Here is a 17,172-nt window from a genome sequence, read left to right on the forward strand (position 1 = left end):
GAGGAAAAATAGCATTAATAGCCAATCTAGTAATGAATTCTTTTACATTTTCACACAAATTCTACATTAAAACCTCTGAATAAAATTGTTTAAACTCCAAATTACTAAATCTGTTTCTACTGTTCCAAAAATATGCTACGTAAGTAACACCCAATTTATATCCTCCAAACTGAAATTTACAAAGCAATCATTTGCTTTAAGGAAAGTATAATGTCATATGAGTTAATAGGAATGAAGAAAGGGGCAGCTGGAAACTGTTCATTATCTGTATTTTCATGTTTATTTCAAGTTAATTTCTTGGTACAGAAACAGGTACCTTTAAAGAAGTATTTGTATTTTCCTAGTTCATAAGATATTTTGAAAATAAATCAAGCAAGCTAGGGTTAAATTAGTATTCCTATTCATTCAACAAACATATATTTGTGTCATCACAATTATCATTACAGGAATTACTTCACCTACCAATGTTTATTTCTCAGAAAAGTATAAATCCAAAACTGGAGAAACTTTTTAAAAGATAATTTTAAAACTCACTAGAGAAAAGTCTACACAAACGGAAGTCTGCAAATGGTTGAAAACAGATGTCACCACAGCAACCCCAAAAGAAGATGATGAAGGGATGTACTTACGTTTCAAAACAACGATCCACGTTGTCAGACATCAAAAGCAGCATGCATAGCTGTTCAAGGGCTATTAGTTGCATATCCCTTTCATCTCCCTGTCCCATCTGTAGCCATTCCAGCAATGTATCAGGATCCACATCTGCCATGGTTTTTTAAAAGCCTCTTTGCTTAAATTAAAAAAGTAAAAGGAAAAAGTCCTTTAAATACCCAGGACTGATCAGCTTGGGTTTAAAAAATTTTCTTTTACATCGGCTAGAACCAAATGTTCTTGGTGTCCTCCTAGGAATCAGAAAAGACTCATAAGTATGTTTGAGAGAGTACTTCAATGCAGTTTTTCAACTTTATTTCTCCAGTTTAACATTCATATATCATACTAAATAAAAATCAGTTTTGCGCTAGAGAATAAGCTGATTAGGTTGCTACTTAACTGAAAACCAGAGCTGTCTTTGTCAAACACAGTCAAGCTTCAGATCCCACTACTGCTATCACCAACGTCTGTGCCAAAAGGCAAAAAACACCTTACTAAAGGTTCTTTTTTTTTCCCCAGCAAACTTCTTACCCCATCCTCCACCCAAAACTGATCTTCAGATATGTGTTAGATTCCGTATTTTGAGGAGATGATTCTAAGCACTGTGTCCAATCCCCCTTCAAATTAAGTTTCTGCTTTAAAATGATCTCCAATTCCACAAATTCTGCTGACTTCCCAATTTACTTACTGCTCCATAAGACATCCACATACAAACAATAATCAGATACAAGTTGTATCTATGAATAAAGGCGTAGTTAAGAATTCTGGCAGTCTTGGCAACTCTTAAAAAGTTTAAAAAGAAATGCTAAAAGTAAATGCAATGGACTAACACCTTACGGATCCGAATACAGGCCAATCTATGGCCCTCTTTCCCCATCTCCACAGAATGGGGCAGTTGGTTAAAAAATAATAATAATAATACAAAATAGAGAAGCAGCCCCAAGAGGCAAGTCATTACAAAAGCCCGGAGGCGCCCCGACGGAAGGACAGCTTTGGATCCCAGGTAACCCAGATGCAGGTGTGTGAATCCAGCCGCCGGTCCCGGTGGGCACCCAACGGCGGCGACCAGCAAGGATGACCCAACACTCCGGGCCCAGTCGAGCGCCGCGCCGGGAAGCGCAGGCACCGCGCTCTGCTTTCCTGGCACCAAACCTTGCTAAGTTAGCTACCTGTGTCTACGAGGGGGAAGTTCTGGAGGAGAGGCAGCACGCCTCCGTGCCCAGAGCAGGCCGCCGGGCCGAGCAGGCGGCGGGTCTCTCGGGAGCGGCGCCCGGAACTTCAAGGCTCGGGGGGACGTCCCTGGCCCGACCGGGAGGCGAACCCTTCTCAAGGGCAAGGGGGCCCGCCCTGGGCTCCGGTTCGGGCAAGCCAGGCTCCGGCTCGAACAAGGCGGGCCCCACCGCGGGCAGGGCCGGGGGAGGGGAACAAAGGGGCTAAGCGGGTTAGTCCGCAGCAGGCCGGCCGACCTCACCCGGAGCCGGGGTCTCGCTCCCCGCACGCCGCCGGGCATCCCGGGTCGCGGCCCCCAGGCCTGGCCCTTCCGACCGCCTAAGGCGCTTCCGCCTCCCCGTCCCTCAAGCTCTTACCGGGGCTCGTCGTCCCAAACCGCTCCGGTCCAGCTCCAAGCAGGCCGCGGGCAGAGCCAGGCCCGGCCGCGGCCCTCGAGTTACCAGGAAGCCGCAGGCCGCGCAGGTCGAGCCGGGCAAGCGGCACAGGAAAAGCCGCGCCTCGTCCCTCCCCTTCCTCCGCGGGGACCTGGTGACAGGGAAGCGAGAGGTTCCTCCGACCGGCGGCAGCCAGCGCACGTCCGGTCCCCGGCACGCGGCTCCTCAGGCCCGCAGCTCAGAGGCCCGCGCGGTGCTGCCGGCGGCGGCGGCGGGGGGCGGCCGCGTCCATCGCGATCCCGGAGGGGGAAGGGAGGAGGGTCGGGCGAGAGGGGGGAGGGGAAGCTGCGGAGGACAGCCGAGCTCGGCGGAGGCGGAGCAAATCGACTCTCCCGGCAGCGACCCCACCGGCCGCCAGGTGGGGCGCTGCGGAGACCGGTCGGCCGGCGGCGCAGTACCCCAACCTGGGTAGCCGGGCGGCGGGCCGCGTGGCCGCCACTACCGGGACGCTGTGGCCCTGCGCGCCTCGGACTCCCTAGTCAGCTGTCGCTTTTCTGTCGTACGCCCGCACCCTGGTGCACGCACGCTCAGCCTGTTTTGCACCGTGCCTACACACTTGGCGTGCTCCGCGTTAGGCCCCCACGCTACACGTCATAGCTGTGGCCAACCTGTCCTTGCCGAACCCCAGCGGGCCGGGCGGCCCGTACTGCGCCGCGCGCTCCCCCCTCCCTGCGAGGCAGCCCTACTCGCGCACGGAAGTGCGTCCCGGGAGGAAAAGCACCTCCCCGGGGTCTTAGGAGGCAAACCGCCCGCAGTTCACCAGAAGGAAAGCCTTTCACCACAACCCCGGGAAGTAAATATTTTCAAGCAGTATCTCCATTGCACTGATGAGAGAACTGAGGCTCCCAAGAGCGTAAATTCAGGCCCAGTGGCGTCCCGGTAAGCAGCACCGCTGAGAGGGTGCTTTTGACTCTTTTTCTTGTGGGTTGTGGTCTCAAGTACCTCCGTGGTTATTCCCTTCAAACGTTTTGTGTTTCACACGCTTTGAGAATAAAATAGGCCTGCCATTGGAAAAAAAAAAAGGGCCTGCTTATAAGACCTACTTGGAGATTCTTAGGATGTAGTTAATTGGAAATGTGAATATAGCTTTTTTTTAAATAAAGAAATGAATCCCTTGGTTTGGGAGATAAGTAAACCCATACCTCAGACACTCTCACTGTACTCTCCCCTTTCCATCTTTTATAACAAAAATGAATATTACATAACAGTATTTGAGTTGTGTTCTTTTAAGCGATCTGCATGTGCTTGAAGAACCAGTATTTTGGAAATTACAGATTTGCACTTCAAATATATATGGGCACATATCCCACTGTCACAGGTCATGGTCCCTAGGTCTCCTGTTATCAGTTCAAATCAAGACAAAAGGGTAGAGGATTCTACTATCTTGTCACAACTACAACACATGACAATAATTGTTTGGGAGCTATGACTACGATGTGGAGCTGCCAATAAAATCTTCAAGGAGGAGGGTCTTTATGGACTGTGAAGAATGGGTGGGATATGGACAGTGCAAGGGAGGGCAAAGAATACAAGCAAAAGCCTGATATCTTCTGACAAAGGAAAGAGGAACTGTGCCCCAAGCAAAGAACCTGCATTAAGCAATGAAGGGGAGACAAGGTTGGGACTAAAGCATGCAGGGCCTTGCATGCCAACTGAAGAATTTTGGCTTAGATAAGTAACAAGTTTTGGATTAGAACACTGATGAGAAAAATCAGTCTTAGAAAGATTGACAGAATGGCTAAAAGGAGCTACCTAGACAAGACAATTAGCTGGGAGGTTGCTGAAATCCGCTAATGGTGGAGGAAGGAAGGGCCTAGTTATTGGCAATAAGAATGGAGAAGAGCTAAATCTAACAATTATTATTTTTTTTAAAGATTTTATTTATTTATTTGAGAGAGAGAGAGACTGAGAGAGAGAGACCATGAGAGGGGGGAGGGTCGGGAGGGTCAGAGGGAGAAGCAGACTCCCTGCCGAGCAGGGAGCCTGATGCGGGACTTGATCCAGGGACTCCAGGATCATGACCTCAGCCGAAGGCAGTCGCTTAACCAACTGAGCCACCCAGGCGCCCAACAATTATTTTTTTAAAAAGATCAGAATTTAAATACTAACTTCAATTCTTTTTTATTCTTTATTTTTTAAAAAGATTTTTACTTATTTAAGATAGAGCGAGAGTGAGCCAGAGAGCACGAGCAGGGGGAGCAGAGGAAGAGGGAGAAGCAGGCACCCCACTGAGCAGAGAGCCCTGCGCACGGGACTCAATCCCAGGACCCTGGGACCATGACCTGAGCTGAAGGCAGACACTTAACTGAGCTGAGCAGAGAGCCCTGCACGGGACTCAATCCCAATCATGACCTGAGCTGAAGGCAGACGCTTAACTGACTGAGCCACGCAGGGGCCGACAATTCTTATTTTTTAACCTGCAGAGAAGACTTGGAAGCTAGGAAAGTGATTATGCTATTAACAGAAAATAGAAAAGTTAGAAGAGACTACACTTAAGTAATTTTTTAAGGCATATTTTCCTTTATTCCCCCACCATCTTTATTCGCATCACCCCTTATATATCCCAAAATGAATGACTGTAGTATGCTTTAAAGAAACCTTATCCAAAAAGTGCTATGACTTTTATTGTGATTTCATTATTATGTTATTTTAAATTAAAATATGAAATTCCAGAACAAGAGCATTCAAGTAAAAGAATAAAGCCCTGACAAAGCAGAAGATCTTGTGAAAGCAACTGACCGTACCTGAATATATATCCCAAGCAACCAGGATATGTTTACATGTTAGTATTTCACCTCCATGTCAAAATATAGTAATAGTGGCCATTGGGGGGCGCTTGGGTGGCTCAGTCAGTTAAGTGCCTGACTTCAGCACAGGTGATTTTGGGGTCCTTGGATCAAGTCTTGCAGAGCAGATGCTGCTAGGCAGGGAGTCTGCTTGAGGATTCTCTCTCCCTCTCCTTTTGCCCCTCCCCCGGCTCATGTTCTTTCTCTCTCTCAAATAAATAAATCAATCTTAAAAAAAAGAAGAAGAAGAAGAATGGCCATTGGGAATTGCTATGTACCAGACACAGTATAAGGCAGTGGGTCACAGACTTCATCTTCAATAAACTATATAAAAGTCTAGGAGAAGGTAGATGTGAACACACTTCGCTTGTCTTCCTCCATGATAATACTTATCACAGAAATATTGTCAACTACACTGAGAACATCAAGGAGGTAATGGCATGTCAGAAGCCTTCAAAAATGATGTGTGGGGGCCTGGGTGGCTCAGTCGTTAAGCGTCTGCCTTCGGCTCAGGTCGTGATCCCAGGGTTCTGGGATCGAGCGCTGCATCGGGCTCCCTGTGCAGCGGGGGGCCTGCTTCTCCCTCTCCCACTCCCCCTGCTTGTGTTCCCTCTCTCGCGGTCTCTCTCTCTGTCAAAAAATAAATTAAAAAATCTTAAAAAAAAAATTAGGGTCGCCTGGGTGGCTCAGTTGTTAAGCGTCTGCTTAGGTCATGATCCCAGTATCCTGGGATCGAGCCCCGCATCGGGCTCCCTGCTCCGCGGGAAGCCTGCTTCTCCCTCTCCCACTCTCCCTGCTTGTGTTCCCTCTCTTGTTGTGTCTCACTCTGTCAAATAAATAAATAAAATCTTTAAAAACAAAAAATGATGTGTGAACTACATCTCAAATGTTCAGTTGGAGCTGGCCAGACATTGGGAAAACCAGGTGGAGAGGCACAGAAGTGTGAAGAGGGCTCCTTTTTGGGAAACAGGGAAGAGGTCACTGTTTGGGCATAGGCCCCACTTTTATGAAGTATCTTCAATATATACACAGTTAACTGGGATTGATTCACAGGTTCAGAAAGAAAGATAGCGTTCAAATGTAAACTCTTATCCCACTGACTGACATTACTATGAATTAATTTTTAAAATAAATCCTATCTTGGGGCACCTGGGTGGCTCAGTCGTTAGGCGTCTGCCTTCAGCTCAGGTCATGATCCCAGCGTCCTGGGATCGAGCCCCGCATCGGGCTCCCTGCTCCGCGGGAAGCCTGCTTCTCCCTCTCCCACTCCCCCTGCTTGTGTTCCTGCTCTTGCTATCTCTCTCTCTGTCAAATAAATAAATAAAATCTTAAAAAAAAAAAAGTCTTGTGAATAACACAGTTACATGGCATCACGTTTTTTATGTATTAAAAGCATCATTAGATATAAACATTTCAAACATGCTACAAAAAAATGGGCATTTCTTCAACTTTTAACTGGAAATGGGACTTTCTCTGGCTTCTCTCAACTTCTGAGAAGCTATAACTATGAAAGAGTGTGGCCATTTTGGAACAGTAGGAAATGAAATTTGGCTGGAACCTCGGGTAGAGTTAGTGGCTGGAAGAGAACATTGAGGTTAATTGGAATTAGTTTGCTAACAGTCTTGAACACCATGCTAAGGAGTCTGAAGTTTGTTCTTTGGGCAATGGGGAGGCTTTGGATGTTGTAAACAAAGGAGCACTGTGATATGATGCAGGGGTTAGGATTATTAGCCATCTTCAAGTTAAAAGTAATTTCTATAAGGGTGCCTGGCTGTTTCAGCCAGTAGAGCATGTGACTTTTGATATTCGGGTTGTGAGTTCAAGCCCCATGTTGGACATAGAGCTTACTTTAAAAAATTAAAAAACCATAAAATTGATTTCTATAAAGATTTACAGTTAGCAAGAGACTTTAACAAAAATTATTTAATCCTCCTGTATTATTTAATATATATGAAAAATGAGCTGTGTTATCATAAGCATTATTTTACATAAGAGAAAAAGCTCAGACAAGTTAGGTGACTTGCTCCTGCTCTCACAGCTAGTAAAGGACAGGTCTAATTCTCAAACCTGGTCCTTCAACTCTTGGGCTCTTAGAGTCTGAAGGAATATTCAAGATAACCTGGGCTGCCTGACTAGCTCAGTAGGGGAAGCATGCAACTCTTGATCTCAGGGTTGTGAGTTCAAGCCCCACATTGAGTGTAGAGATTACTTAAATAAATAAAGAAACTAAAAAAAAAAAAAGAGAGAGAGAGAGAGATAACCTATTCTACCGTCCTTCATGTTGAAAACAAAACAAAACAAAGACAAAAACAAAAAAACAGTGTAGTCATCTGTGCCATCCCTGACTTGTTATCCAGATTCTTCTATTATATTTCCAGTGTTGGGAAATTATTACTTCATGAGGCAATGCACTTTACTTCGATCTACCAGCTTCAGTTATTAGAAGGTGGTATGGTAAAAGGCTATACACACAAGAGTTGGCTGAGCAGTGTGTGAAAACCAGTTCCCATTTTACTAGCTTGGTGAACTTGGCAAATTATTTAATCCTTCCAAACCTCAGTTCCTTCATATGTAAAATAGGATAACCACAGCTACCTAATCAGATGGATGTTAGAAGAATTTAAGGCTTTTTGGCATGCAAAAACCAAGGCCAGTAGTTCTCAACCTTAGCTGCGTATTAGATTCATTGGAGAACATTTTTTATTTTAATGATTTTATTTATTTATTGACAGAGAGAAAGCGAGAGAGGGAACACAAGCAGGGGGAGTGGCAGGCAGAGGGAGGAGCAGGATCCCTGAGCAAGGAGCCTCCTGGGATGATGACCTGAGCCAAAGGCAGAGGCTTAACCGACTGAGCCACCCAGGCATCCCTAGGGAGATTTAATTTTTCTTTTTTTAAAGATTTTATTTATTTATTTGACAGAGAGAGAGACAGCGAGAGAGGGAACACAAGCAGGAGGAGTGGGAGAGGGAGAAGCAGGCTTCCTGCGAAGCAGAGAGCCTGATGTGGGGCTCGATCCCAGGACCCTGGGATCATGACCTGAGCCGAAGGCAGACGCTTAACAACGGAGACACCCAGGCGCCCCGGGAGATTTAATTTTATCTACATTTCCTTCTGCCTCCGTCTCCCACATCAATGTTGAGCACTTTTGTGTGCTTATTGGCTGTTCATGTATTTCCTTTGGAGAAATGTCTATCAAAATGGAGATTTACATTTATGTTTTCTTCTAAGAGTTTTATAGTTTAAGCTCTTACATTAAGGTTTATGATCCACTTTGAGTTAATTTTTGTATATGTTGTGAGATACAATCCACCCCCCACCCCTTTTTTTTTGGTACATGGCTATCCAGTTGTCTCCACACCATTTTTGGAAAGATTTTTTTTCCTGTGAATTTCTTGGCACCCTTGTTGAAAATCAACTGACCATAAATATAAAGGTTTATCTGGACTTTCAATTATGTTTCATTGATTTCAATTTCTATCCTTCTTCCAATACCACAATACCACCCTGGCTTGATTATTGTAGCTTTGTAGTGTGTTTTGAAATCAGGAAGTGTGAATCCTCCAACTTTGTTCTTTTTCAAGATCATTTTGGCTATTCTAGGTTCCTTGCATTTCCATGAGAATTTAAGATCAGGTTGTCAATTGCAAAAACAAATGCAAAACAACAACAAAACCAGCTCTGATTTTGACAGGGATTGCATTGACTATTTACATCCATTTGGCCTTTATTGCCATTTTAATAATAAGTCTCCCAATTTATAAACATGGGATTTCTTTCCATTCATTTACTTCTTCTTTACTCTATCAATGATGTTTTGTAGCTTTCAGTATACAAGTTTTGTGCTTTTTTTGGTTAAATCATTGAGACTTTCCATGTGTATGTGAGAAGAATGTGCATTCTGCTTTTGTTGGGTGAATGTCTGGTAGGTCCAATTGGTTTATAATAGTATTCAAGTATTTTGTTTCTTTGCTGATTATCTGTCTGGTTGTTCTAACCATTCTTGAAAGTAGAATAATGAAATCCTTATTATGGTTGAATTGCCTATTTCTCCCTTATTACTTTTTACTTCATGTATTTCAGGCTCTGTTTTTAGGTGCATATGTACTTATAGTTATGTCTTCATGACAGATTAACCCTTTTATCATTATAATGTATATATTTTTGGCTCTAATAATGATTTTTGTCTTAAAATCTATTTTCTCTGATATTAGTATAACCACTCTAGCTCTCTTTGGGGTACTGTTTGTATATTTTTCCCTTCTTTTCCTCTCAGGTTATTTGTGGCTTTGAATTCACACTTTGTCTTTTGTAGACAGCATATAGTTGGGTCATCATTTTTTCATCCATTCTGCACATTTCTGCCTTTTGATTGGAACATTTAGTCCATTTACAATTAATGTTATTATCAATAACATAGTTTTTACATTTGCCATTTTGCTATTTATTTTCTGTGTGTCTTAGCTCTGTTTTTTGGGCTCTTAGGTCTCTATTTAGGTCTCTTAGGTTTCTATTTCTCCATTATTGCTTTCTTTTGTGCTACTTACTTTCTGGCTACTGTTTTAACTCCTTTGTTGTTTCTTTTACTAAATGTTTTTGAGTTCTTTTCTTAGTGGCTGTCCTAGGGATTACAATTAGCATCTTAACTTAAAAAATAATGAAGCTTGGATTAATATCAAATTAATTGAGGTAGTATACAAAAATGTTACTCCAATATAGCTTTATTTTCTACTCCTCTTTGTGCTATTTATTGACATACAAATTACATCTTTATATATTGTATGCCCATCAACTGAGTTGTTAATCATTGCTTTATGCACTTGTCTCTTAAATTAGAGGTGAAAATAAAAGAATTACAAACACAAGTACATTTATGCTTTTATGTTTACCTATGTATTTACCTTTACCAATGCTCTGCACAATATATACTGGCTTATTTTAGGCTATTATTAAAACTCAAAATATTCGGGGCGCCTGGGTGGCTCAGTTGGTTAAGCAACTGCCTTCGGCTCAGGTCATGATCCTGGAGTCCCGGGATCAAGTCCCGCATCGGGCTCCCTGCTGAGCAGGGAGTCTGCTTCTCCCTCTGACCCTCCTCCCTCTCATGCTCTCTGTCTCTCATTCTCTCTCTCTCAAATAAATAAATAAAATCTTTAAAAAAAAAAAAAACCTCAAAATATTCAGGGGCACCTGGGTGGCTCAGTCATTAAGCATTAAGTGTCTGCCTTTGGCTCACGTCATGGTCCCAGGGTCCTGGGATTGAGCCCCATATCAGGCTCCCTGCTCGGCGGGAAGCCTGCTTCTCCCTCTCCCACCCCCCCGCTTGTGTTCCCTCTCTCGCTGTGTCTCTCTCTGTCAAATAAATAAATAAAATCTTAAAAAAAACAGAACTCAAAATATTCAGTTTGCATCTGCTATTTCCCTTGAATATTTCCCCCTTTCAATAGTAATTATTTATAGTATGTGATCTAGTGAAAGACTGAGTTTTAAATCAATAGTCCTAGCATCTACTAATGGCTTTTCGTTCACTGACTGATTTTGTAATTGGGATTAAACCAATTAGTCACTATCTAGGCTTCAATTTCCTGAACTGAAAAATGGAGAGGATAGCATCCAGCGCTATTTGACTGGTAATTTAAAATGTATCCACTCTTTGGGCACCTCACTGGCTCAATCAGTAGAGCATGAGACTCTTGATCTTAGGGTTATGAGTTCAAGGCCCACATTGAGCATGGAGCCTACTTAAAAATAATAAATAGGGGTACCTGGGTGGCTCAGTTGGTTAAGCATTTGCCTTTGGCTCAGGTCCTGATCTCAGGGTCCTGGGATTGAGCCCTGCATCGAGTCCCGCATCAGGCTCTCTGCTTGGTGGGGAGTTTGCTTCTCCCTCTCACTCTCCCGCTATTCTCTCTCTCAAATAAATAAAATTTTTAAAAATATATACATACAAAAATGGGATGTCTGGTTGGCTTAGTCGGTTAAGCATCTGCCTTCAGCTCAAGTCATAATCCCAGGGTCCTGGGATCAAGCCCTACATGGGGCTCCCTGCTCAGCTGGGAGCCTGCTTCTCCCACCCCCTCCATCCCTCTCCTGGCTTGTGCTCTCTCTCTCTCTCTCAAATAAATAAAATCTTAAAAAAAAAAAAATTCTTGGGCGCCTGGGTGGCTCAGATGGTTAAGCGTCTGCCTTCGGCTCAGGTCATGATCCCAGGGTCCTGGGATCGAGTCCCGCATCGGGCTTCCCGCTCCTTGGGAGCCTGCTTCTCCCTCTGTTTCTCTCTGTCTCTCATGAATAAATAAATAAAATCTTTAAAAAATAAATTAAAAAAAAAAATTCTTCAAGGACACCTGCGCAGCTCAGCAGGTTAAGTATCTGACTCTTGTTATTGGCTCAGGTCATGATCTCATGAGTTGTGGGATTGAGCCCCCTGGAGATTCTCTCCCTCTGCCCTTCCCCCCACTTGTACTCGCTCTTTCTTTCTAAAATAAATAAATCTTTAAAATAAAAAAATTAAAAATAAAAATTAAAAATAACAAAAAATTCAACTTGCAAACTGCTTTCTAGTCGTATTTCTTTTTTTTTAAGATTTTATTTATTTATTTGACAGAGAGAGACACAGTGAGAGAGGGAACACAAGCAGGGGGAGTGGGAGAGGGAGAAGCAGGCTTCCCGCGGAGCAGGGAGTCAGATGCGGGGCTCGATTCCAGGACCCTGGGATCATGACAGGAGCCGAAGGCAGACGCTTAACAACTGAGCCACCCAGGCACCCCTCTAATTGTATTTCTATGAAGAAAATATAACTCATGAATACTCTCAACAATATCATAAATACCCATTCCTCAGGTAAACTTATTTTAAAAATCTAGTCATAGTTCACAATAGTTCAAAACCTTTGGGACACAGCAAAAGCTATTCTTAGAGGGAAGTTTATAGCAATACAGGCTTACCTCAAGGAGCAAGAAAAAAAATTTTTTTAAAGATGGTAGGTTTTCTTTTTATTTTTTTAAACAGAGTCTCTTTTTTTAAAGATTTTATTTATTTGTCAGAGAGATAGCACAAGCAGAGGGAGAAGCAGGCTCCCTACTGAGCAGGGAGCCGGATGTGGGACTCGATCCCAGGACCCAGGGATTATGACCTAAGCCGAAGGCAGACACTTAATTGACTGAGCCACCCAGGTATCCCAGCAGGAAAAATCTTAAGTAAACAACCTAACCTTACACCTAAAGGAACTAGAAAAAGAACAAACAAAACTTAAAATCAGCAGAAGGAAGGAAATAATAAAGATTAGAGCAGAAATAAATGATATAAACTAAAGAAACAATAGAACAGATCAATAAAAATCTAGTCATAGCCTAGCACAGGGATCATGAATACCTGAATCAGTCAGCTATTTGAAATAAGTCTGGAAAAAAAAAGGAATGTTATTTTAGTCTCCTATTCCCCTGGGTAGGAGTTCTATTTTCCCCATCATTTTCTGTTTTGTTTTTAGGAAGAAAACAATCATATTCACCTTGGAAGTGATTTTTTAAAAAAGATTTTATTAATCAGAGAGAGAGAGAGAGAACGCACACACAACCAGGGGGAGCAGCAGAGGGAGAGGGAGAAGCAGGCTCCCCGCTGAGCAGGGACCCCAATGTGGGGCTCGATCCCAGGACTCTGGGATCATGACCTGAGCCGAAGGCAGATGCTTAACCAACTGAGCTACCCAGGTGTCCCTGGAAGTGATTTTTGAATAGGCCAAGTATTAGTTTTAAAGAGCTAGAATTACCATCATTTATAGTATGCAATCCAATGACCCATAAAATCTATTTTGGCCATTTTCCATAGCTCCATTAAAAAAATAATGACTGTGGTAAAATGAGGTTGAAAATAATTCCTGTTAGGGGCGCCTGGGTGGCTCAGTTGGTTAAGCGACTGCCTTCGGCTCAGGTCATGATCCTAGAGTCCCTGGTTCGAGTCCCGCATCGGGCTCCCTGCTTGGCAGGGAGCCTGCTTCTGCCTCTGACCCTCCCCCCTCTCATGTGCTCTCTCTCTTTCATTCTCTCTGTCTCAAAGAAAGAAAGAAAGAAAGAAAGAAAGAAAGAAAGAAAGAAAGAAAGAAAAAAAAAAAAGAAAGAAAGAAAATAATTCCTGTTACCAAGGGGCCAAAGGTGAGATTCTTCATCGTACACATTTAATTTAAGGATTGAATTTTAGCAGAGAGAGATAAGAACAATAAGGTAATTGTTGGTCATTCATTAAACAGAAGGTGAGTTTCGGCCTTTTGCTCCTATTGGAAACAAGTCCTTCCAAAGTTGGAAATACCTTCCACACTCAGGTGTGGTTGATCAGGTTCTGACCATGGTAATTCCTAAATATTAATGAAAGAGCAAGTTAAAGTAGATGACCTGGTAATTTTGTACTGGTATGATTCAGAGCTATTATACAAAGATACTCTAAGGAATTTACTTTGCCCTTCTCAATTTTGAAGAAATGTGGTTAGACTGACTGGAGTGTAATCTTGCTGACCATTGCTTGACTTTCCATATGATCCTACTTTATCATAGGGTGGCTAACCTTTGCCTTACTTTCTTACACTACTTAAAAACACACTCTTTGTAACCAAAAACATATATATATATATATATTGCTCTTCTTTCACACTCAAAAGAAACTGTAGGTGGATATTCTTGTTTTCTTTTTTTTAAGAGTTTATTTATTTGACACAGAGAGAGAGATAGCGAGAGCAGGGACACAAGCAGGGGGAGTGGGAGAGGGAGAAGCAGGCTTCCCAAGGAACAGGGAGCCCGATGTGGGGCTCGATCCCAGGACCCTGGGATCATGACCTGAGCCGAAGGCAGACGCTTAACGACTGAGCCACCCAGGCGCCCCTCTTGTTTTCTTTAGCTGAAGAACCCTGTGTCCTTTCATTAGTGGTCTGGAATCTTATTAGCAAACAAAATTTGCACATGGCTTTTATATTAGCGTTACTGTCACACTGTGTACACTGGGGAGATGGAAGACTCTAAAAATGACTAATCTAGCTTCAGAAAATGGACCGAACTATATGCTACATATTCCAACAGACTTAACAATCCGGGCAAGAGAATATTCTAGAAACAAATCACAATTGGAATCCTTATTCTCCTCTCGTTTAGTTTTTTTCCCCCCTCTTTTCCCTTAACCTGGGCATGGCTGCAGCGTTTTGTAAAAGGCAGCTTGCAGTCTCAATAAACAAAACATAGAACCTTCTTTTCATAGTGATTTCTGCAAACACGTTCTGTATTGTAACACTGATGAAATTATAACAGCATTTTTAATAATAGAATTGCTTTTCCTCATTGACCTATTTTCATCACTAAAACAGTGTTCTCGTCCAGAGATGTGCTTATTCCTTATTGAGGGATTAACACAAGTATGTTTAGAGTGTTGTTGATTTGTTTGCTTGTTCTAGTTTTTAAATTCTAAATCTTAAGAATAAGTTTATTTGTAGCTATAACGCGTAAGTGGGCAGCTTTTCATTTCTTTCAGAAATAAAGCAGAAAGTGACTAATATCCTCATCTGCTTCTGAATTCTTACTCATAGGCTCCCCACCCCCCTTCTCTCATGTTCCACAACATTAAGGAGCCTGGGACATGATGTCAGCGTCTTTCTAAAGGCACTGGGTGATGTTTACACACTTAAGCTGCTAGCACTGACAGGACAACTGGAGTCAAATGTAAACCATGGTGTTTATTATTCCCAGTCAAATATGTTGTGCAATGGGTAGCAATAGGCACTGTGTGAAAGGTTGCCTAATAAGCCGCCCCAGCATCAGGATTAGTCAGCTCCTTGCTGTGAGGTGTGTGTGACCAAGATACCAGAGGTGGGTGGTGATGGAAAGGCAGGCTGGCCAATGACACGAACCAAAAGGAGGGGAAACTCAATTCTTGGCAGACAATTGAATCTTAGCAGAAGGCATTTGTTCTCTGAGGTGCAGAGGCTGAGAGGCTCCTGAGAAACATCTGAGGGAAAGATTTTGTTTTCTTACTTTTTATTGTTTTACATAAAAACTTTCTCCTGTATAAAACCTTAGAAGTCAGTGCGATTTCTGGTCACATTAATTTACAGTAGAACCAAATAATGCTTTCTGGAGAAATCTTTTTTCTTTTTGTAATAAAAAGTTTAATTATTAATAACAACAGAACCACACTAAAGAACATTAGAGAAACAAAACAAGGGGAACACATTCATAATCCCTTTTGCTAAAAACAATTACAGCATCACAGTAGCAAACTTTCTTACTGTTTGAACTGTTTTACATGGTTGTAATCATCTAGTTACAGGATTTTGTCATAATTTCTTGGTAACTTATCATAAGCGTTTATATTCTCTTAACTTTTTTAAAAAAAGATTTTATTTATTTATTTGACAGAGAGAGTGAGAGAGAGATCACAAGCAGGGGGAGCGGGAGGCAGAGGGAGAAGCAGACTCCCTGCTGAGCAGGAAGCCTGATGCGGGGCTCTGACCCCAAGGCAGACACTTAACTGACTGAGCCACCCAGGCGCCTCTATCATAAGCTTTTTTCCCCATAGTGCTACATAATCATATTTTAAGTAACTGAATAATATTCCATTGGTTATAGTTCAGCATATGGTTGAACAATGTTTACTTTTTTTTTTTGGATTCCCCCCCAACTCATTTCCCCCCTCCTCTCACCAATGTTCACCTTAACCATTCCAATAGGCTGCTTCCATTTTATGCTGTTGTTGTTATAAATAAAACTGAAGTGTTAAAATATAGTTTTTCAGTATAAAATGTTTAAAAATTAAAGGTGATAAAGGCTGCCTGGCTAGCTCAGTCAGTACAGCATGTGACTCTTGATCTTGGGTTTGTGAGTTCAAGCCCCACATTGAGTGTAGAGATTACTTAAAAAAAAAAAAAATCCTTTACTGAACTCTACATCTGAAACTCATGATGTACTATATGTTGGCTAATTGAATTTAAATTAAAAAAAGAATCTTAAAAAAGTAAATAAAATATGGGTGGCTCAGTTGATTAAGCATCTGCCTTTGGCTCAGGTCATGATCGGATCCCGGAGTCCCAGGATCAGTCCCACATCAGGCTCCCTGCTCAGCGGGAAATCTGCTTCTCCCTCTGACCCTCCCCCATCTCATTCTCTCTTTCTCACTCTTTCTCAAATAAACAAAATCTTAAAAAAAATTTTTTTTTAATTAAATTAAAACTAAAATTTAAGGTGATTTATACCAAATACAAAGCTTGTATAAAGCATATTTGAACAACTTAAAGATCAATAAAAAAATGAACAGCTTAGTATCCACTTCCAACTGAAGAAATAAAACACTTCCTGTAACTTGGAAGCCTGCCTGTGTGCTTCTCTCTGGATGCATCCTGCTCTCTTCTCCCCTATAGAAATAAATACAAGTCTAAATGTTTTGTTTATTAATTTTTTAATATTTTTCATTTTCCCTTAGGGTAGATTCTTTCCAGAATTGAATAATTAAGGTAAGTGGGTTGTTTTTATTCTTATTAGGGCTATCTCTGATGTTGGTGGAAAGCATTGGCTTACATTTTTCCTTCAGAAATTATCAGGCTTACCACACCCGCGTACGCAGGGTAGGCCCACATACCAGAGAAAAATTTGCCTCATAAGGGTGCAGTCTGTGACAGTTTTCTGCCATATGAGGGTATGAAGGGTTAGGACTGAGAACCCTTGTGGTACAGAGATGATTCTGGATTACTTATATGAGGGTTACCCTCCCTCCTCTCAGGCTTTTCTCCAATCTCTAGTTATTTTGGTTTTAGATTCTGTTATTTTAATTACTCATTCATTTAAAATAGGCAGTTCTTTTTGTTCAGCCTATTAGTGTCTGTCTTCTGGGATAAATGCCAACATAATGGTGTTCAACTTTACCTAGTGCCAAGGAATCAGATGGGTCAGGTCTTACTTGTCAGTTTTGAAAATGGAGAAACTAAATTTAAAAATAATTGGCCAATAATAGAACTAATAAGGGTGGGGGCGCCTGGGTGGCTCAGTTGGTTAAGCGACTGTCTTCGGCTCAGGTCATGATCCTGGAGTCCCAGGATCGAG

General features: G+C 42.2%; 1 protein-coding gene and 1 long non-coding RNA gene across 10 annotated transcripts in view; one reads left to right on the top strand and one right to left on the bottom strand.

The window, feature by feature from the left end:
* The window catches only part of HECTD1 (HECT domain E3 ubiquitin protein ligase 1), a 90,292-nt gene extending 87,715 nt beyond the window's left edge, over window positions 1-2,577 (bottom strand). For 2 of the 6 annotated variants that reach the window (XM_064570911.1, XM_064570913.1), the window contains exons 1-2: window positions 2,238-2,577; window positions 630-902 (exon numbers count right to left, since the gene is read on the bottom strand). In XM_064570911.1, the coding sequence (XP_064426981.1) occupies window positions 630-769 (140 nt within the window). In that variant the 5' untranslated portion in view covers window positions 770-902; window positions 2,238-2,577. The remainder of the gene's footprint in view (window positions 1-629; window positions 903-2,237) is intronic. The other 4 variants (XM_064570912.1, XM_045900656.3, XM_045900654.3 and 1 more) reach the window with 3 other exon arrangements.
* A 143-nt stretch (window positions 2,578-2,720) lies between these two features.
* Window positions 2,721-17,172, top strand: part of LOC123861500 (uncharacterized) — a 79,775-nt gene continuing 65,323 nt past the window's right edge. For all 4 annotated transcript variants that reach the window (XR_008508087.2, XR_008508086.2, XR_006795035.3 and 1 more), the window contains exons 1-2: window positions 2,721-3,194; window positions 16,556-16,586. This is a non-coding gene — a long non-coding RNA (uncharacterized LOC123861500). The remainder of the gene's footprint in view (window positions 3,195-16,555; window positions 16,587-17,172) is intronic.

This window comes from Mirounga angustirostris, unplaced genomic scaffold (assembly GCF_029215605.1).
Source record: "Mirounga angustirostris isolate CCGP_5_RB_7025 unplaced genomic scaffold, mMirAng1.0.hap1 SCAF_9, whole genome shotgun sequence".
NCBI lineage: Eukaryota > Metazoa > Chordata > Mammalia > Carnivora > Phocidae > Mirounga > Mirounga angustirostris.